Source organism: Nanorana parkeri, unplaced genomic scaffold, assembly GCF_000935625.1.
Source record: "Nanorana parkeri isolate BGI_ZX_2015 unplaced genomic scaffold, ASM93562v1 scaffold37, whole genome shotgun sequence".
NCBI lineage: Eukaryota > Metazoa > Chordata > Amphibia > Anura > Dicroglossidae > Nanorana > Nanorana parkeri.
This window is the reverse complement of record NW_017306305.1, coordinates 570171-592034: the sequence shown is the minus strand read 5'-3', so window position 1 is coordinate 592034 and position 21864 is coordinate 570171. Positions and strand designations below refer to the sequence as shown.

Genomic DNA, 21864 nt, shown 5'->3' with positions numbered 1-21864 from the left:
GGGGGTTGGATACGAGACCAGTCACCCTGCAAATAGAGAGGAGAGCAGCAGTGACTGTTTTTGCCTGCTCCAGTTTTGATAAATTCACCTCAATTAATTTTTACATACAAACTAGCAAATACCTGACTCCATCTTAATAGCGTTCTTTTGTAATTCCCTGTACAACTGCGTTAAGACTGGGAGAGGAAGGGGCAGTACACTGAGCCAATTAGGGCTCTTCTAAGTAGCACATGTGCAGCGCTATCAGTCTCACACTGTCACCATGTTTACAGGAGGGAAGAACAGAGTGATATGCTGCTGATTGTTCACAGTCTGGGAAGATGCTTGGCTCAAGCTTTACAGCTCAACTGAAAGTAATCTTCTATGTGGTTACACACCCGGCTGTGCTGCTTTCCAGGAGGAGACTCTTTGCAGATATCCCATTACACACCTAACCGGTATATCCCTGGTGTCTTTGGTGTGTACTGTAGTGACAAGTGGATGGCACCGCCGACTATAACAGAATTAAGTCATCAGCACACAAAAATCTTCAACAAAACGCCCTCACCAATGTTGGTCATAAAATCATAGGCAAAAAAAGCAGCATATGGGGACCACGCCGAGTCACTTCCATCAGGCAATGGTCCCATGTGGTGCCCAAAACGTTGCTTTTTTTCCCTGTGACTTCGTGATCGACCAACGCCAAAAAAAGTGTTTTGGTGAAGATTTTGGAATGCTGGTGACTTACTCCCTATGGATCACAAGCAGTTCATATGTTTGTATTCAGGCTACATATACAGGTGAAACTTGAATAATTAGAATATCGTGCAAAGTTCATTTATTTCACTAATGCAACTTAAAAGGTAAAACTAATATATGAGATATACTCATTACATGCAAAGCAAGATAGTTCAAGCCGTGATTTGTCATAATTGTGATGATTATGGCGCACAGCTCATGAAAACCCCAAGAACCCCAAATCCACAACCTCAAAAAAGTAAATTATTACATGCAATCAATAAAACAAGGATTGTACATAGAACAATATCGGACCTCTGAAAAGTACAAGCATGCATATGTACTCAGTACTTGGTTTGGGCCCCTTTTGCAGCACTTACTGCAATTACTTTTGCACGATATTCTAATTATTCGAGTTTTACCTGTATAGCTATTTGCCTGGAGTTCATCTTTAATTGGCTATATTTATTGCACTAAGCTCATTTTAAGCAACATGATCTTTAAATCAACTTATAGAGCCCACAGTTTGTGCAGCGCTTTACATCATAAAAGGGAGTCAGTACAGTTATAATTCACAAGACAAAAGGTTTAGGAGGGCTGTGCTCATGAGAGCTTACAATCTGAAAAGGTTCAGATTGGAATAGAATATTTACACAATTCCCTGGTTCCCTGGTTGTTAAAGCCCAACTTCAGGTCAAACTTTTTTGTCAGTCAGAGTTAGGGAGTTTGGAAACTTTGCCTTTTTGTATTGCTGTCTATGTTTCCGCTGACGTGATCTCCATTTGCTTCCTGTCTCGGTGACTACAAGTCAGGAAAATCACTCCGATGGGGCAACAAACAGCACTAAAAAAACTGGCTTCTAACATGTCTCTAAAGAAAAACAAAAACCTAAAAAAATCCCCAAAAACTTTATGCCCTAAAAATAAAAATTGGCTAAAGTTTTTTAAAGCGTATCAAACCCTAATATTATAGTTCTATTGCAGATTACAGGTCCCTGGATGTGTTGGCTGCACTCGTTTTCCTTTTACGCTGTTGATTCTGCCTGATACACACTTCCTGTCCTCGGGTGACAATGCTCACTCACTGTACTGTATTTATGAAAGAGCAGCATTGTCACCTGAGGACAGGACTACAAACATCTTCCCTTTTCCTTTGCTCCATTACATAGAGGGGAGGTGTAGTTTCTGTATGAAATGGAGTTTAGTCATTTAGTCAGAGGGAGAATTTGTGTTCCCCGATGGGAAGGTAGGGAGAAGCGCTGTGCCTGTGAAAAAAGGGGGGGTTATTATTATTATTATTATTATAAGAAAGGAAATTTAAACCTTTTACAAAATCCAGTGCATGAATAATTTCTGTATTACTAAAAATATTAAATGCATGTAAATAGAGAATGTGCTTTTAGAACGAGGATTGAATGCCTCTTCTACTAATCAATGTTCTGTGATGACCAATTTGACTGCAATAATTAACTTGTTCAGACTGAGCTATGAATACTTATAGTAAACAACCAGACAGTTTTTTTTTTCCAATGATTACCGTCTTGTTGAGAGCAGTAATGGTTTCCCGTAGCCAGCTTTCTCGAACCTCTTTCCTCCGCAAGAGGACTTCTTCATGTTTGCACGAATACCTCCAAGTCACATCAACCACCTGCAATGTTTACAGAGCACCTCTTAAGACTGTTTTATGTATCTGAGCACAAATTGCTTACAATTCTCCACGTCATTAATAAAACGATCATATGTAGACATTTCTTCAGTGGTTAAGTGGTTATCCAGGCAGACATGCTGGAATTTGTGTGCTCTTCGTGCCCTGGTTAACTTTGACAAGTCAGATCGGTAAGTTAGTGGCCACTAAATTGGTCCTAGTTTCACATTCATTTTCTGGAAGAAATGCCCAGCAATCTACAGTCATACTGTACAAAGAAAATAGATGGGATGGCCACAATAGGGCAACTATCCAAAGGGTTACCATAACTCAGCAGCACTAGATGGACATAAAGTGCCCATTTACACAAATGTGTTTTAACGCATGCACACTTTGTTTGAAATGGTACTAGATCATATCTGTGCGATGCATGTTATAGGGCATATTGAAGACACTGGCAATGCATGATTGTTGATAAAACACATAACACGCCTGCATTGCAATATATGAGCAGCACAGTGGCGTAGTTGTTAGCGCTTCTGCCTTGCTGGTCCCGGGTTCGAATCCCGGCCAGGGTCACTATCTGCAAAGAGTTTGCATGTTCTCCCTGTGCGTGCGTGGGTTTCCTCCGGGTACTCTTGTTTCCTCCCACACTCCACAGACATGCAGGTAGGTTAATTGGCTCCTCTAAGTTGTCCCTCTTTGTATGCATGTGAGATAGGGACCGTAGATTGTAAGCTTAGATTTAATCCATTTAATTGACAGATTTTAGAAAAGACGTTTTTTCGAACATCTATCAATTAAAAGGATTTACACTGACGTGAATCTTCACATTGGAGTGCTGGTGACATTTGGATTTGTTATGTGAACAGGGTCTTAATGTTTCTCACAAGTTTACTTCAAAGGCATACATGTGTGAAATTTGGTAAGTGTACTTGGATATATTTAATTTATAACCATTGTATACAACAGTCCAGCATCAGTTAAAAAAATAAATTAAAAAGAAAACGTTTTTGGGAGCACCCAATTCTACAAACAAGTTGCCATAATTTAAAGCGTATCCAAACAAAAATGGAATATATTACAGCTTAATAGTTCTCAGATGTAGTGGCCTCAGATATTCCTTTTTTCAGGCTGAGAACATTTTTAGCAAGTACAGAAAATATCTGATCTTGCCAGAAACGCAGTGTCCTCGTCTCTTAAACCCTTTGTGACGGGAGACGTACGCTGTACGTCCCGTCACAAAGTGCCTATATGACTATACGTGACGAGTTATATCAGGCTCTGTAATGCCGGTAACTGCTGATTCTCAGCGGTTACCAGTCATTAACCCCTTCATGTTTCATGAATGCCTCAGTATTGAGGCATTCATTAATGAAATAATTAAGCTTTTTGTAAAAGCTTCTTCCTTTCATTAATGAATGAAGCTGTTACATACAAATACAGGACCGCTATTGGCAATCCCATATTTGACAGCTGAAAATAGCAGAGAGGTAGCAGTGACTCACCTCTCTGCTATTTGTTTTGACAGCTCGAAAGCCCGATGTTTAGATACATATCACTAAAGAGATACATTTAATTTAAAAGAGATATATTGTATCAGTAACTTTTAAAACTTTTTTTAGTTGTATTGGGACAAGTAGATTGTCATGAAGGACAAGTAGATTTGACCCCCGCTTTAGCCCTTGGACAAGTCGTTTTTTCAAAAATTTCCACAACCTTGGTATATTACTGCTGTGGAAGAATCACACAGCAAAAATGTAAAAAGTGTGTCAGTCATTTTTGAACAGAAACTGAAAACTAGCTCAGTCATGAAGGGGTTAATGTGAGCTGTAAAGACAGCATAAACAATGATATTCTTCTTGTGTAAACACATCAGTCCCAATGTATTGGAAATAAGCAAAGGTAGACATGTACAGCCTGGGAGACAACCATGGCTCCTGCCATAGATACCATGCAGAAATGTGTAGGCAATCAGAGATGGGAAGTATGTTATTTGCAGGACTTCCAGGTGAAAACAAAAAGGGGGGGAAAGCCTGAAAGTAAACTGAAGCAACCACCACATCTGAACTAGTAAGCTGCTATGCATTTCATTTTTCGTTTTGGATTTAGATCCACTTTAAATTCTTGTAACATCTAAGCATTATTTAAGTGTATGTCCACCCAGTTTTTGATAGTGAGGAAGGATGAAAACCTTTGTCAGGAAGGGAGGAGAAATCTCCAACAGCAACATAATCAGATTTAAAAAAATAAATAAGCCATCAATGTGTTCAAAAGCTATCCCACATTTATGGAATTTTTTTTAAACATATCAAAAGCCCTTGATGTCCAAGTTTTAATGGTGGTGTTTCCTTCCCAGTAGATTTACACGTAGATTAAATGCCTCTCTACAATAATGGCATCTGCAGTTACAGTAAACAGGATTAATAATTTAAATGGCAGATTAACCACTACAATTGTAAAGTGTCAAGAACATGTCTCCCCACACTGAGGGTAAAATAAAGCACAGGAATGCAATACGGCTGGCAAGGAAATTGGGGTGACAGGGCCATAAGGATTGCAGGTCCACCATCTGTAACCATGGCAACAAATACTGCTGTACAAACCTCATCTTTGGAGAATGCAATGATGTAGGACAGCTTCTTTCCCCATCCCACCTCATACAACAGAGGCTTATCACAAGCATTTTCACATGGGTCACAATGGAGCCATTTGTTTTGAGATGTAGAGAACACCTCAGTCCAGACATGATCTGCAGGATTTGAAAAGAATGCATTTACTGTATTATTCCACTGGATTTACTTTAGATTGTTGTCAATGCACAAAGAGTGGCAAACATTACAAAATAAAAGTGCATGCACCCAAAATACGTCAAGGTATGAACACACCTCATGTAAGATGCACCTAAAACACTGCTAAAAAGGGATTTCCAAAAAGAAGCAAAATATACTATGTACCCGGGAACTTCCCTTAATATTATTACATAGTATTTATATAGCGCCAACAGTTTGCGCAGCGCTTTGCAATACCCATTGTCCCCGTGCAAACAACTGCAGGACCTGCAGTGATGTGTGTCTATGGCAAAGTATTCAGAAATTGTAAATATCAACCGGTTTACTCTACTGATATGCTACAAATTCTTTGGAACTACTGATTTTTGTTTTCCTTTACACCATACTATGTAACAATAACAGTACTAAGAAATGAATGGCTTTGTAAAACCAGCACTCACCTGTAGTGTCCCATACATATCTTGCTTCTAGCTCCATTGCCCTGCAGCACAGTGTGAAGCAGTTGGCCCACTCTCCACAGCGACCCCGCCGGGTCTCCAAGAGCTTCTCTGGGTTATTGTATCTAAATAGGAGAAATGCATTATTAGCAGATCTATTTAAAAAAAAAAAAAAAAAACTTAAAAAGCAGCATCTTCTGGCACCAGTATCTTAGCACTGAACATACATCGTATCAGTTCAGGGGTTCACAGTGCAGTATGAACTGAGCATGCAGTAAACAGGGGTTAATTAGTGTTACGGTTTAGTATAGGGGTTAGAGTCATTTTAGACTAAGGTGCACTTATTCTTTCTGCCCTCTCCACTATCACCACAGAGCCCACCCCTTCTGAAGATTTATACACACCTGGCACCCGTGGCCTCTGGGAATTGTTTATATCCCATGCCGAATTCCTCCCACTGCCTGCCGAGCCTCGGTAGTAGAACCCCATAAACTTTATTGGGCTCGTCTACTTCTGTCTCCCGACCTCTAAACTTACAGGTATGCAGGTACTGATAGAAGTTCAGCAAGGGATGTAAACAACCCCCCGGAGATCACAGGTGCCGGGTTCCCAGTAGGTATAAATCTGTGGAGGGTGTGGATAGTCTCTGAGATGTAAGGCTGGATTCACACCTAAGCAATACCGTTTTTGCGAGTAAAGACGCATTTGTTTGTGTGTGTTTTTACACGCATATACATTAATTGCGCACATTTTTAGGAGCAGATTGTGAGACAATGAAGCAAAACTCATTGCAATGTGCGTTTCCTATTGAGTGCATGGGGCCAAAAACGAGCCGAGATCTGCCAAATAGAAACTTGTACTTATTGGGACAAAAAGCTTAGGTGTACACAAGGGCCATATGAATGAATGGGATTTTTTTGGTCAGGCGGAATCCACTGTGACAATACGCTCAGTGTGAACGAGGCCTAAGTGATAAATATGAAGGAACAGATCAAAAGAGACACGGTCACCTTGCCCATGTCCTAACCACGTTTTACCTCTTAAGCGCTCTACCACCATTCTCTCCCCTGCGGCCACTACTACAAAAGAACCAAGTGCTTCCAGGAGTGGGTGAGTACATGACCTCTTCCCTTGACGCATTGCTTGAGCCTAGCAGCAAATCTAACTATCACAAAAGAAGCAGTGATTTGACTGCTCCCTGTGCACTCTGACACCAGTCAACAATAGGCAATTTGGCGACAGCTGTGACGGAGGAAGAAGCAATGGGGCAGTGCAGGAGAGGGGCGTATAAAGGTGGTCATGGGGTGGACTTTACACACATCCAGTCAGTTTACCCTTAATGGTGAAGGAGGCAGTGCATCTTTATCCTGTTCTTACACCCCTAAACCACCCAACCCTAACTTACAAGTTCAAAAGCATACCCTTAACTTTCCGGGCAAGGGAAAAATGACCGTGTCTCTTTAAAGGATAAGTATGTAGTGTTGGGGGGAAAGGGTTAAGAATGATTTTAAGGATTAAGCGTTAAATATTCAGATCCTTCACTTTTTTCTGCACAGGATGCCTCACATTGAAGACCCCAGCATCCCTGCACCAGAAACAAGTGTATTGGAAGAAAGGAAACTACATGGTAACTACAGCTACATAATAGAAGTGACAGCTGCATTGTAGATGGATGTATCTTACACAAGAGCTGTAAACCTCACCTAGGAAACCTGTTGATGTGATTACACTTGGTACAGTAATGATTTTCCACCCTTGTTGCCCCCCACCGAAGATCATCTGTGCTCGGGGAGAGCGACTCTTTAGTCTCAGTCTGTCCATTACATTGGCTACAGGGCAGGCTGTTGACCCAATGGAAGAAGTCTTCTTTAAACCAGCGTAATAATTCTAACATGAGGAAATCATCTTCATTGACGGTGGACTCTACAAATAAAACATTCTTAAATTTTGTTTATGGAGACCAACATGCCTTTAAAGTAGAACTAAAGCCAAATCATTTTTTACCCCCATTTTGGATAGAATAAGGGATTGTTATAACCCCTGTAAGTTTTTCTTGCCTTCTGTGTCCCATTGGGGAAATTTCCCTCAATTTCCTGTCTGATAGCTACAACAGGAAATCACACCAAGGTGAGAGAAATCCCTGGTTTTCCACAGAACTAGTGTCCCCTATGGAAGGTTTCCCCTCTATTTCTGTTCTGATGATAACCAAAATTTGGTGTTTTCTTTCATTTTCGGTGATAACGATCACCAGGACAAATAGAGCGGGAGAATCTTCTCCTTAACACGGACAGAGACAGCAATAAAAACCTGACAGTTGTTGTAATCCCTCTCCACTCTATTACCCAAATGTAAAAATAACTTTTTCAGCCAGCAACTAATGATTATTTTCATAATCGATTAGTTGGCCGATTATTTTAATAATTGGACTAAAAAAATAAATAACATCCTTAATTTAAAATAAAATACACAAATACAGTGTCACAAACAAAGTTTACGTCAGAAAAAAAACTGCATGCACAATTTTTTGGAATCGCACTGCACTGGAACAGACGGTATTTCAGTACCGTGCATTCCAGTGCGGGTGGGAGGTGCGTTTCGGGTGCCATTGAAATGAATGGACCTGCAACGCTCCTCCCACAGCAGAATTTATCAGGCCGAAACCAAAAATGACCTTTTCCCACCTTTTTTAATATTTTTGGAATAATTGTATTGTAAGCACATGGCGCTTGAATAGCTTCAGCCAGGGAATGACAGCTGCCAGTGGCAAGATTCCGCAGAGGGCAGTTGAATGTATATACAGCAGGTAGGGGGCTGGTGCAATGGCCAGCCTGCTATTCGCCATTTCAAATAGCAATAGCCAATAGCAGGCTTGCTATCGCACCTGCCCACTGCTTGCTGTGCCCTCCTCCCAACATGGAGGAGAGAGCTAGGGGATCCAACCACCTAATTGATAATGAGATTAGTTGACAACTATTCTCATAATCGATTAGTTGGTTGCAGCCCTAGAATCCTTTGGCTTTAGTTCCACTTAAACACAGTTTTATGGTAAGAAACACCAAAACAGACTGCCTGGGCCAGATAAACTACAGTAAATGGCGGTTGTTGAGGAATTGTCACATCACATGTCAGCGCATATAGTTTATTTGGCGCATAGCAGAATGTGTAACTGTCTGGCACCCTCATTCGCTTGGTGTACTACTGCAAAACTATATTGTGCAAAATAGTGACAAATGATTATTTGTTGCATCCAAAAAAAAGCAGGTTTCCATGCGCCAAATATTTGGTAGTTTATCTGGCCCTCCCCAACCCAATTATTTATAGATATATTAGTATGCAAAATTTACATGTATTACCCGAGTCGAGACTTCGGGCTTGCAGCAGTTTTTCTTGAGCTCTTGCTTGTAGTTCTGATACAGGAATTTGGTCTCGAGCTTTTTGCTGAAGTTCAGGTCGCTCGTAAACAAGCACGTGCTGTGCATTTGACTGTAGTGTCTGCAAAAATCGTATCTCGGAAGCCTAGGATTAACAAAAGAAAAAAAAAAAAAAAAAGACATTTAATGAATGCATTTACATTTCTAGACAAGACAATTCATTGCAAACTAGAAGAGGAACACAAATTCACACCAAGATGCAGTTGGGGCGATTCAGTTTTTCTTTTTGAAATACCAGTTTCCCGAGTGGGAAATGCACAGATGTAAACAGACATATACAAAATACATAATGCCTACACTATGGACACAGAAACACCTAAAGTGGGAGCCTCGTTGGTCAGTATAAAGACTGTATTGGTTTGGCACATAGCTTGGTAAGGGAGAAGTACACAAAAAATACATGGCCAATTTCAAGGGTGCATCCAAATAAAATCACTTTCCAGGGACCAAGTAGTGCCTGTCACAGCGTACGGTTAGCTTTTTGATGCTAGACATTTGAGTAGTTAAAGTGCAACAGAAGCCAAAACCTCCGTGTCCCCGTTAGGGAGATTATATATATATATATATATATATATATATATATATATATATATATATATATATATATATATATATATATATATATATATATATATATATATATATATATATATATATATATATATATATATATATATATACACACACACACACACATACACACACATATACATACATACATACATGCAAGCTTTCAAAAAACAGATGAGTTACTGCACAAAAAATTTAAAAAATAAATTGTGGGTCTAAACATTGGGGGGAGTTGCATTTTGGGTCCCCATTCTTGTAAATATATCCTATGAGTACCCATAAAGATACACCTAATGATCGATAGAACTATATAATTATAGATATCCACATACAAAATTACTGTGTATACTTTTAGATTTTTTTTTTCCCCCATATAGCTGTACCAATGTCTAATATTCACAAAACAAAATTACAGCCATCTCATAGATTTCATTATTTTTTTTCCAACAACCCAAATATATGCTTTTTTTATTTTAGAGATCTCATTTATGGGTCTCAGTGTGTGTTTTGTTTTTATGGGGGTATTTTGTTATTTTCAATAAAATGTTTGCCATAAAGTGACTTCATGAAGGACACTGTTTAGTCTTTAGAATTCTTCGTATTTCTTTAATGTGGTAAATGAGTTCATCTATACTAGTCTGTTGTAGTCCTTAAACAGCTGTCCTGTTCATTCAATGGCCAAAACATTTTTTTTTGTACATTCGCAGAGTGAAATGAAATTACCACTAATAAAAGTGTGCCCCATCTCTGGCTACGGTAGTGTTAGCTAAATACTTTACTTTCATTAGCCCGCACTCCCCTGTCAGTGCTGAAAGTTTGCCACTGAGATTTCCAGTTGCTGCTGGAGTACACTGATCAAAGTAAGTTGATCGCTGTACCTGATCCTCTATTCCGAAAAAAAAAACTATGATTTCCACAGATTGCAAGGCTGACTGAAGAAGGGGAGATGGTGACAGTGAAGGTATCAATCACATCACAAATAAAAACAAAAACAAACAAAAAAAAGGGGTTGTTCCTTTTATTAGGAAAGTGGGCAGAGCTATGCAAACCATTCCTTTAGCACCATAGGACAAATGTACCTCCAGAACTGCCGAGCTGTAATTATATACACTGTCATTTATCAACCAGTATAGTAGTTATAAACCAGACTTAGATGTGTATACATGTCTCATTACCGCGTAGTTGGAAGAAGTCTCTGCTGTGGGCTGGGGTCTGTTTGCCAGGCTGGGGTTGGGTGGTTGTTGTGTACTTGGAGCAGCTGGAGAAGCTGGTGAAGCTGGAGAAGCCGGCGCAGCTGTCTCTGACCCAGCCATCCTCTTGTTCCTCTCTGATGCTATGCAGTCTCGGACCCTGCGCAATTTCTCAACCGATGCCTTTTTGGGAAACACAAGATGCGTCTCTCCCTGTATAAACACCAAAAGTTACATGCAAGGATGAAATGGTTTAGCAATTTCACTGCAAAGACTTTATTCAGCAAGTTATCGATTGCTATAAGTCTGTGAAAGTAAAACCAATTAGAGCTGCAGCTAACGATTATTGGCGGCGGCGAGCGTGAGGTGGGGAGGAGGTGCGGCGCGCAGCGTGTGTGGAGCCGTGAACAGGGCCAACTGATCAGAAGCCGATTAATCGATTATTGAAAAAGTTGACAACTTTTTCAATAATCGATTATAATCGATTATGTCGATTAGTTGTTGCAGCCCTAAAACCAATGCTCTCAGCACAACAAACCATAAAATTCAAATTCACTGTACAAAGCACAAAGGGGGATGTTAATTAGAAAAAGAAATTGCACAGCTTATTTGTACAGCAAATCTGCATGTACATGTGTTCTGTGCGAGTTAACCAGCTGCTGTGTGAATGGAGTAAAAACAAATGTTCTTAGTGTCATTTCTCTTCTGTTCTTCAAATATGCGCAGTAGTAATTGGGGAAAAATACCACATCATGGACACTAGATGGAGCGGAGGATAGGAAAACACATGTTCGTAATAAGGAGTTACAATGTGACAATTTAAAGCAGACCTTTACCCAATTTCAGTAAGAATCACATCAGCATGCAGCTCTGCAGGTTATCAAATCATCTTACATTCATTAGTTACAAAACATTTGCTGTTATTACAATGACTGTTTTTCCACTTCCTGGCTGACTGGAGGCACTGGTGATGTAGCTTTGGCCTTACAGATGCATCCTGGGAAAGCTATTTCACCAATGCCTTCCTGGGAAATCTCATCTGTAAACTGCTAAATCTCTATATCTATTGGGGGAAAGGCATTTTTTAGATGTGTATAGTCCCATGTTGCAGACCCAGAGTTCCAGAAAGTAAAGCGAGATAGATTCATCTGCCCTTAGTGAAAATGGCCACCGTGAGAAGAATGGGGAGGTAAAGGAAAATATGCAAAGAGTAAAAAACCTGCAATTATCTAGAAGTATTTGTATGTAGATTGTCATTATTAACATTTCTAAAAGGTGCCTTTGTTGTCATTTTTAACATAAGGCTGAAGTTGCTCTTTAAATGACCGCAAATAACCACTGACTGGTGTCCCTGTATTACATTTTTTTTACATCTATAAGCTCATTCCCTCCAGTGGTCTCTAGTATTGTAACACTATCTCATCAGTATCAAGTATTTATGCCTCATTTATCATCCTCAGCTCCATCTAGTGGCCATAATGCGGTATTGTCTCCATTCTCTGTTCTGTATGCATTACTCACACAGAACAAACCTGCAGTTTCACTGGACGAATAAGCTAAGTGAATTGTTTTTTTATAAACAGACCTCAATAGTGTCAGACAAGAAAATTGGGTCAGCTCATAGATCTGCTTTGGGCAAAGATCTGCAATTAGGAGTTTTGCTTGCAGGGCCATCTGCTGGTGAACTTTGGTACTGTAGCTCGACCATACAGTAAACCAGTCCGGAGACCTATACAGCGGTTGATGACCGCCTAAAAAAATGCTAGGTGCCTGGTTGTTAGGCTTGAGAGTCAACACGACAGCCAGATAACTAGTAATTCAGGAGAGCCTAACTACGATGGCTTTTACAAGTTTTATTGGAATGTCATGTCACCAAAACTAGCACTTTCGGGGCCACGCAGGGTCCCCTTCATCAGGCTCAGCTAGTTTTGGTGACATGACGCTTCAATAAAGTGACTCTTTGGACTGCAATACTGGTGGTGTGCTGGTGACATTTATTCATCTTTATATATCTTCAAAGTTCACAACAAAGGCACTGAAATCACAACTCATCTCCCCTCCACAACTCATTTTCTATAGCAGCAGAAAAGTTTACAGTCTGCCAGACATACAGCAAATATTTCTATACTGCTAATATTTCTAAAATACAGTAAACTCTCATCTAAACAGAAAAAGAAAATCTGTGTGTACTCATTGTTCTGCGGCATGCATTATCTAGAAACGATCGTGGGCCTATTTGTCCTAATTTGCTTTTGATAACTGCATTTAAATATTAATATGAAGTCAATACAGAGTTTATGTTATGGTATAGTATGGGGTATGGCATTAGACCTATTTTAATAGTAGCTCTCAAGCAACCAGAAATTGGATGCTGGATAATGGTGAGCGTACTGTAATGGGATTCCTCTTGTTGTGCATTAACGTATTACAAATCGTACAAGTGTGAACAGGGAGTAAAACTGTGTGCTCTGCTGCTTCATTTATATAAAAAGTATAAAATCACCTCTTCAAATCCCATTTCAAATAAACATTCTACAGCCCCTGGGACTGGCAAAAGCCTGGTAGAAAATGCGGTGTTCCCAATTCTTATAGATCGGTATTTTTCCTCATTTGGACTCCTGTTGGATAAAAACGAAAAACATAAATACGCTTGGAGGGAAACATTTACAAAGCAATAAAAAAAATAAAAAAAAGACAAGAGAAACTATAATTCATCAAGTAAAGTAATCCAGACATTCAACATAATTATACATTTTAAAATAAATGTGCAATTTAATTATGTCTACTAGAAACTGAAAAAAAAATAAATGTTAAGCAAATCAGAAAGGGTTAAAGAAGAACTCCAGGGAAAACTAGTATTAACCCTTGCAGTGGGGCAAGGGTTACTGAATTTACCAGACCCATGTTAGGTCTACCTCCGATCAGGTCCATCAAAACGGAACTCGGGGGGGTAATGCACATGTGTTTACATTCGGGTGCGCATAGACTAACATTGGACGTCCAATCAGATCTGCCTGACAAACTGACTGGCTGACATGATTGGACTGCCTGTCTGAAAGGGGCCTAGCTAAACAAGTTGGAGAGATATGCAAGGAAACCACTGCACTACGCTGGTAAAAAATAAATCAAAAGCTGATGTGTCAAAAAGAGTAGCGATCCCACTATTGTTAGTATTGTGATACAAAAGACACTGAGCTGGGAATTACAAATGAATCCTTAGTGCTCCTTCACTTCTACCCCCCTTACACCTAGGCGTATTGTAATATGCGCGACCGTCACGCGTTTTGTTTTACCGCGATTCGCGGTAAAAAAGTCGCGCGACCGTCGCGCGATTCCAAAGGCTACTTGGCAGTATCCCAATGGAAAACGCCCTACAAAACGGCCCAAAGTAGTCCCGGGACCTTTTCAGGCGTGGGCCGTTTTGTAGGGCGTTAGGGACGGGCGGAAATACGGCGAGGTGGGAACGAGGGCATTGACTACAATGCAATTTATATTTTTAACCGTTTTGTAGAGCGTTCGTCGAGCGTAGAACGCCCTACAAAACGGTCAGGTGTGAACGCAGCCTTAGGGCTTGTTCACACCAAGCGCGGAGCAGATCCAGAGCAGAGCAGGTGCAGACCGGATCAAAACTGTTGATCACTTCTAAATAATAAATTCCTTTTTACATAACTTACATTAAATAAATCAATGACATAAAATGCCACCATATAAATCGATCGCAGTTGTTAACTGCAACAAAATGTGCATATAATGTCCAAAGTCCTTGTGATTGCTAGCGATCCCTTCACATACTCAATATTGTTAAACTGTGTCTGTGCTCTTTTCTCCTTATACCGTGCGATAAACTTCCAAAATGCTCACCCACCAGTGTTGGTAGTCACCCTTTTAGGCCTCATTCACACGAGAAACGTCCGGCACGTACAGCTCCGTATCGGGCAGCTCCCGGGAAGGACAGGTGCTGCGTGTGATTAGTATGCAGCCTCTGTCCTTCTCTATGGGACAACGGGGCCGTACGCCGCCCTACGCTCACCCGTCCTGCACATCAGTGCGGGTGCAGGTGTCCATACTTGTACGCTGACAGGATGAATCTTGTCTGTGTCCGAGCCGGGACACCCGTACGGACCTGCACTTGGGGTGAGCGTAGGGCGGTGTGCGGCCGCGTAGTCCCATAGAGAAGGACGGGGGCTGCATACTAATCACACGCAGCACCTGTCCTTCCTGGGAGCTGCCCGATACAGCTTCGTGCATGGCCGTACGTGCCGGCCGTTTCTCGTGTGAATGAGGCCTTAGGGGCTGACCAGGAATTGGTTTGCTAGACTGGAGCAGACGGAATCTGGAGCACAGTAATCAGCTTCTCTCTTCAGCTTGTGATACAAAAGACAATTCTACTGAGCCGACCTGCGACAGTCTCATTGTCACAGGTCGGCTAGAACTATGAGGTGAGTGAAAATCACTCACCTCATAGTTCTCCTTTAACTGAACAAACCGAAGAGAGAAGCTGTTTTGATAAATTCCCCTCACTGCGCTGACCAGGAATCCGTTTGTTAATCCTCTCCTTCACTTGCAATCTCTGTTGTGATTTGCTGACTCCAGGTTCTTTCGCATCAGCTCTGTAGATTCCCCATCATATCATAAAGAGAAGTGTGTTTTAGCTGGATTTTTAAAGCGTGAAGTATTTCATTTCTTGTAAGTACAACAACACTATGGAGAGCTGTTTTTCATTTTTCCTGAACACTGGTAACCATTCCCAATAAGTAAAGTGGAGCAGGCCAAGATCAATACGAATGACCGTTGGGGAATCATGTGAAAGAAACTGGAGTCGGCAAGTCGCAACAGAGATTGCAAGTGAAGGAGAGGATTAACAAACAGATTCCTGGTCAGCGCAGTGAGGAGAATTTATCAAAACTGGAGCAGGCAAAATGTGGAGCAGTTGCCTATTAGAAGCAATCAGCTTCTCTATTCAGTTAAGATTGAAAATGAAAGAGAAGCCGATTGGTTGCCGTGCACAGCTGCTCCAGATTTTGTCTGATCCAGTTTTGATAAATTCCCTTGTCTTTTGTATCACAAGCTGAAGAGAGAAGCTGATTACAGATTCCGTCTGCTCCAGTCTAAAGGTGCCCATACACTGCACGATTATTGTATGAGAATCCCGGGAAATCCGCAAAGTGTATGGAAGGCGTGCAACCGTTTCTACTGTACGGTCGCACGTCTTTTGTCTAAGGAGCATGTTCGAAGGATTTCTAGGATTTTCGGCTGGTTTGTGGCATGCTCGGGAGACAAATGCCGCACGGGCCGGTGTGCGCAAGCGCACACTGCCCGTTCAGCATTGCGGTCATCGTAAGCCCGCCCCGCTGAGGCTTGTGATGATCGCAAGTACGATCTGCCTGTCCAAGATGGACAGGCAGATCCTCACAGTCCTGCGAGGGTTGTAAAGTGTATGGCCACCTTTAAGATGCCCGTACACCTGACGATTTATCGTACGATACAGTCAGGTTGATGGGCAGCGTGTGACCGCATTTACCGTACGGTCGAACGATTTCCGTATAATGAGCACGCTAGAAAACCCGCCAAAAATCGTACGATTTTCAGCGGGTTAGTAGCGCAATTGCAAGACGAAAGCCGCGCGACCCGAGGTGTGCAAGCGCACACTGCCCGCTCACCTTTGCAATCATCTGCAAGCCCTCCCCTCAGCGGGGAGGACTTGCCATGATCGCAAGTACGATCTGCCTGTCCACGATGGGCAGATCGTACGAAACTTTAATCACATTACAACCATTGCACAACAAAAGTCGTCCGATGGTTGTAAGGTGTATGGGCACCTCAAAGGTGCCCATACACCTTACAAATATCGGCTGATTTTTGTATGTGATCGCGTTTTCGTCCAATAAATCGTAGGTTGGTGCCATTTCCGTACGATCTACACTGCACATGCGCAGACAAAAATACGTGCAGTCGAATACCGCAATTGGTCCTGGTGCTTTCTAATTACTACTGATCCAACCTTGCGATAATCGGGGCAGGATGGGTCCGCCGTACGAAAATCTTTTTCGTACGGCGGTTCGATCATCGGACGAAAAGTGTCATCCGATGATCGCAAGGTGTATGGGCACCTTTAGTGAATTACCCCCCAGTATATTTCCTTGATGCATAATGTCAGCATATAGCTATGACTATCACAGCAGGAACACAATCCACCCTTCTCTTCCCTATAACTGCTGTGTGTAGAGTAAAGCTGCCAATCTGCCATCTCACATTTCTCTGAAATGAAAGATTAAGCAACGCTCCTTTAGTTGGAAGAAGGAAATGGCATCTTTCACTTTCATTTTACTGTATACCATCAGAGTTACAGCTCATCACTAGATCTCAGAAAACATCCAGGAACCCATTCATGATGACAGATCTTCATTACAACATATTGTGGCGCCATTGTGCGCGAATATAAAAATTATTGAGGTATAGTTACTAACATTAGCTTATGATGTTGTTCCCCCGATTCTCCCCTCCCTGCGGGGAAGCGGGATGGCCCACCCGCTCTCCCCTCCCTGCGGGGAAGCGGGATGGCCCACCCGCTCTCCCTTCGGGGCGCGGGATGGCCCACCCGTTCTCCCCCTCTCTGTGGGGTACGGAATGGTCCCCGTTCTCCTCTAGGGTGAGTGTGGGATGTCCCCCATTCCCCTCTATGAGATCTGTGATGTCCCATGCTGTAGAGGAGAAGGGGTCTGTACAGCACACAATATATGTTGAGCTGCATTCAGTGTCCGCCGTATAGAGGACTTATCATTCGCCTGCGGACACTCCGTATAGTATTATTACACTGAGCCGCCATGAGACATTAATGATACACCCTCCGGGTCACCACACATAACCCCCTGCAACCGCCCAATGTGACGGAGAGCACCCAGCCCGGCTCACCTCAGTATATTGTCCGCATATGTGAGGAGGAGCTGGGAGGCATCCATGAAGACCTTCCCTCTATTCTGGCACAGCTCAGAGACAGCGGAGGAGGAAGAAGAAGAAGCAGCAGCAGCCATCATGACTTCTACAGCTGGCTGAGATCAGGAAGAGCCGAACCGACCAAAGCGCAGTAGCGGAAGTGACGACAGAAAGCCGGAAGACCGTCGTCATCAGCATGTCTCAGGTACTCGCTGATTGTGTTCTGTACACCCAGCGCTGTTCACTCATTCTGACCGTGGTCATGGTGATCCTAAAGTTGTAAATACTAGAAGTGTATACATGATGGGGAGTGTAGTGCTTAGCAGTTCTGTCCCTGATTGCCTGACATGGAATGTTTATTGACGTATCTTGGACAAAACTGCTCCTTCTGTGTCCAGGGTAAGGGACCTTACCTTATCCCTGCTCCTCTTTATCTGGTGGTATTCCGCATTGGGCTGTATAATGTATTATTGCTGGGATTTGTGGTCCTCAATATAGGAATACATACAAATCCCAGCAATACATTATACATACGTTGTATAATGTATTGCTGGGATTTGTATTCCTTTATAGCTGATGGTATAATAAACAGCACAATGTACCATCAGCTATAGAGGAATACAAACTCCAGCAATACATTATAAAGCACCATGTGTGGGGAAGTGCAGGCTTACCCGAGCAGTCTTCCAGCAACTTCTGAAATCGGGCCTCTCTATCAGCGGCTGTCATTCCCCCCCACGTCTTCTCCTCGCGTCCCTGTGCCGATTGTGGATGTATTAACCTTGACAGTATTCCCGAGTGTGGCTCGGGGGTTAATTTTCAGTACCAAAAGTGGTAACCCCGAGTAACCTCCCTACAAGCCGCGCTGTGTCCTCCGGCCGATGCCAGCCTTTGGGTTCCGTTCCTTGCGAGCGGCCGCCTCGCAGGGGGGCGGAACCAGCAAGAAATGTAAAAAAAGCAAAAAATATTGGGAAAAATCAGACAGCCAGGGAGGTTAAGTGTGTGTTTTTTTTGAGTGTGTAATTAGGGCTGCAACCAGGCAACCAGCTAATCGATTACCCAATAATTGATAATAAGAATAGTTGTCAACTATTCTCCCATATCGATTAGTTGGTTGGATCCCCTAGCTCTCTCCTCCATGCTGGGTGGAGGACGCAGTGGGCGGGTGCATTAGCAAGCCTACTATGGCTATTTCAATTTGTAATTGCTAAGGTTGCAACTAACGATTCTTTTCATAATCGATTTGTTGTCCTGCTGCAGGAGGTGCGTTGCAATGCCATTAATTTCAATGGCACCCCAAACACGCCTCCCACCACATTGTGATGGCCCGCACTGGAAAGCACGGTACCGCAATGTTGTGCGTCCCAGTGCAGTGTGATTGCTAAAAATTGCGCATTCTGTTTTATTCTGAAGTAAACTTTATGTTTGTAACACTGCATTGGTCTATTTTATTTTAAATTAAGGATGCTATTTATTTTTATCTGATTAATCGAAAAATAATCGTCCAACTAATCGATTATGAAAATAATTATTAGTTGCAGCCGTGTGTGTGATGTGTGTGTGTGTTTTGCTTTTTAATGAGTGGTCTGTGTGTGTTTTTTAATGAGTGTGTGATGTGTTGGTTTCATTATGTGAGTGGTGTGTGTGTGCGTTTTTTAATGAGTGTGTGATGTGTGGGTTTCATTCCGTGTTTGATGTGTGTGGGTTTTATTGAGTGTAATAAATGTTTGAATATGTGTGTTTCCCTATTTTGCTTAGTACAGTGTTGCTGAAAGTTTTTTAAACCCCAGCGCCCACACTAAAACACAATACCAAACTTATTTTCAGTGTTGGCACTTTGAGATAAATAAATTGATTTTGCGTCGCAGTTTGGGCACTCGGGTTCAAAAACGTTCGCCATCGCTGCTTTATAGCATAGTCAGAGAGCTAGACATTCCATAGCATAGCCAGAGTGGAGGAGGGGGAGAGGTGAGCACTAACCGCTGCGGGACTGAGGATCAGGTGAGTGACACAGCTTTATTTGAGCCCCCCTAGACCAAATGAGTACTTAACCCTTACAGTGCAGGGTAAACACTGCAAGGGTAGGTTTGTTTTGTTCCTGGAGTTCTTCTTTAAGAGGTACTGGTATGCATTCTGAGCATCAAGGAGGGGGCCCACTGCAAGGGTTTTTTGTTGTTTTTGTCTTCTGCTCAGAGTTGGGCTTTAATTTAGACAAACATGCATACATAAGGGAACTTGTGTTGCACTGCTCCCCCCCCCCCCTTTTTTACAGAAAAACTATTTAAAATGAATAAATCAGGATACCCCTGTATACTAAAGGTGGCTTTTAGCTGATTCAGCATGAATCCTCCAAAATTCTATCCATGGGTGGTCCTATCTTGGATTGAATCTGCTGGAAAATTGTCAGCTGAACAGTGCTTGCGGCCAATCAGCTTTGATCACTGTTCAGGTATTCCGACAGTGGCTGGGCACTGCTGTCAGTATACAAATTACACAGAGGGAGATTCGTTCATCCACGCTTAGTGTAGATGGTGGAGTCTGTCAAATTTGTTTTTGCTCAGCCTCGCAGGCTGAATGGAAATGATAAAATCTGTGTGTGTGTACCCAGTTGATGATAAATAAGATGCTAATAATAATAATAACTTAGAGCACTTACATATTCAGGGTGGAAACATTTTAGGGTGTCTCACCAGTCAGTCAAAAATGTCACCAGTCAGCATGACCGGACTATAGTCTTGCAATTTATGTTAACATTTTTTAGAGACAGATAGAGCTTTCTTTTCACCTAGGCGCACCTGACACATGTTTGTGTGTGTATTTGGGGGGCAGGGGACTATCACATGGGGGGGGGGCTAAGAAGCCCCCTATGTGATAGCCAATTTACATGACAGGACCTCTTTATGGAGACATCCGGGGACCCCCCCTATGTGATAGCCAATTTACATGACAGGTCCTCTTTATGGAGACATCAGGGGACCCCTAATGTCACCTAGGGACCCCCAGAGAAGCTGACGAAGCAGAGATCTTCTTCACCAGCTTCCACCCAGCTTCTGAAGCTGGAGAGTGACAGCAGAATGCAGGAAGTGATGTAATATACATCACTTCCTGCATTCGGGGACTGGAGCGGAGATCAGAGGGAGATTGTGTACCGAGCTCTCTTTGACCTCCTGTCACAGGGCAGCCGTGCCGGTCCCGGCCGCATCGGGCACAGCAGATCTTGTTTCGGCAACGGCAGTGACAGCTGCTGCTAATACAAGCTACAGGGTGTCTCTAGAGACGCCTGATCGCTTGAATGTAAAGCTCCCGGCCGGCCATTTAATTACAACAGCCGGCTAGGAAGCTACTCATCGGGCTCCGGCGTCCTCTCGTCACAGACGAGAGTACGAGCGGATTTTTCAAGCCCTGTACATATTCATGCTTGAATGGTATTAAGATCCTTTATATATTAGCTTGTTATGGCTGGGCACACAAAGGTGAAATGTCCTATAGCGCTTGTGATCACTTCATGATTAATGGCTAGTGATTGCTACACATAGGCAACGATGGATTGTAGCATGTTGTAGCCATTGATCACTATAGTAGCACAAGGCTCCAAATTTGGGTGATTGATCGCTACCATATACACATGCAAGTATAACAATCACTACTGATTACCGACGGGGAGATCACTGGTGACAACCGCCATCACAAAAATCACCCGTGTACCCAGCCTTAGTATCCCTTTGCTTTAAATTCACCATTAACTTGTTCTTATGATAACTTTTTTCTCTACCAGTATTGTATAGATACTATATATATCTAGATATATCTAGATATATATATATATATATCTAGATAAATCTAGATATATCTAGATAGATAGATACTATTTCCTATATCTGTAAAAAAAAAAAAATTCAAGGCAACTGGACTTGCTGTATTTTTCTTGAAGACCTTTCACTGGTCATCCAACCAGATTTCTCAATTCAGAATGGACAATTCAGAACTTCAATTCTGAATTGAGAAAGCTGGTTGGATGACCAGTGAAACGTCTTCAAGAAAAATCCAGTTGTCTTCACAGATATACCATGACCTGGATGAATGAGAACCTTCACAGACTCTATTTCCTATGTAATTGTTTTCTTTTTTTTTCAGGCATAGGTGTAAGCTT

General features: G+C 42.1%; 1 protein-coding gene across 1 annotated transcript in view; it reads right to left on the bottom strand.

Moving 5' to 3' along the window:
• Nucleotides 1-17819, bottom strand: part of NGLY1 (N-glycanase 1) — a 27404-nt gene extending 9585 nt beyond the window's left edge. The window contains exons 1-8 of the mRNA XM_018570066.1: nucleotides 17694-17819; nucleotides 13285-13399; nucleotides 10767-10994; nucleotides 8944-9106; nucleotides 7294-7513; nucleotides 5594-5715; nucleotides 4968-5113; nucleotides 2254-2364 (exon numbers count right to left, since the gene is read on the bottom strand). Of these exons, the coding sequence (XP_018425568.1) occupies nucleotides 2254-2364; nucleotides 4968-5113; nucleotides 5594-5715; nucleotides 7294-7513; nucleotides 8944-9106; nucleotides 10767-10994; nucleotides 13285-13399; nucleotides 17694-17815 (1227 nt within the window). The 5' untranslated portion in view covers nucleotides 17816-17819. The remainder of the gene's footprint in view (nucleotides 1-2253; nucleotides 2365-4967; nucleotides 5114-5593; nucleotides 5716-7293; nucleotides 7514-8943; nucleotides 9107-10766; nucleotides 10995-13284; nucleotides 13400-17693) is intronic.
• Between the last annotated feature and the right edge of the window lie 4045 nt (nucleotides 17820-21864).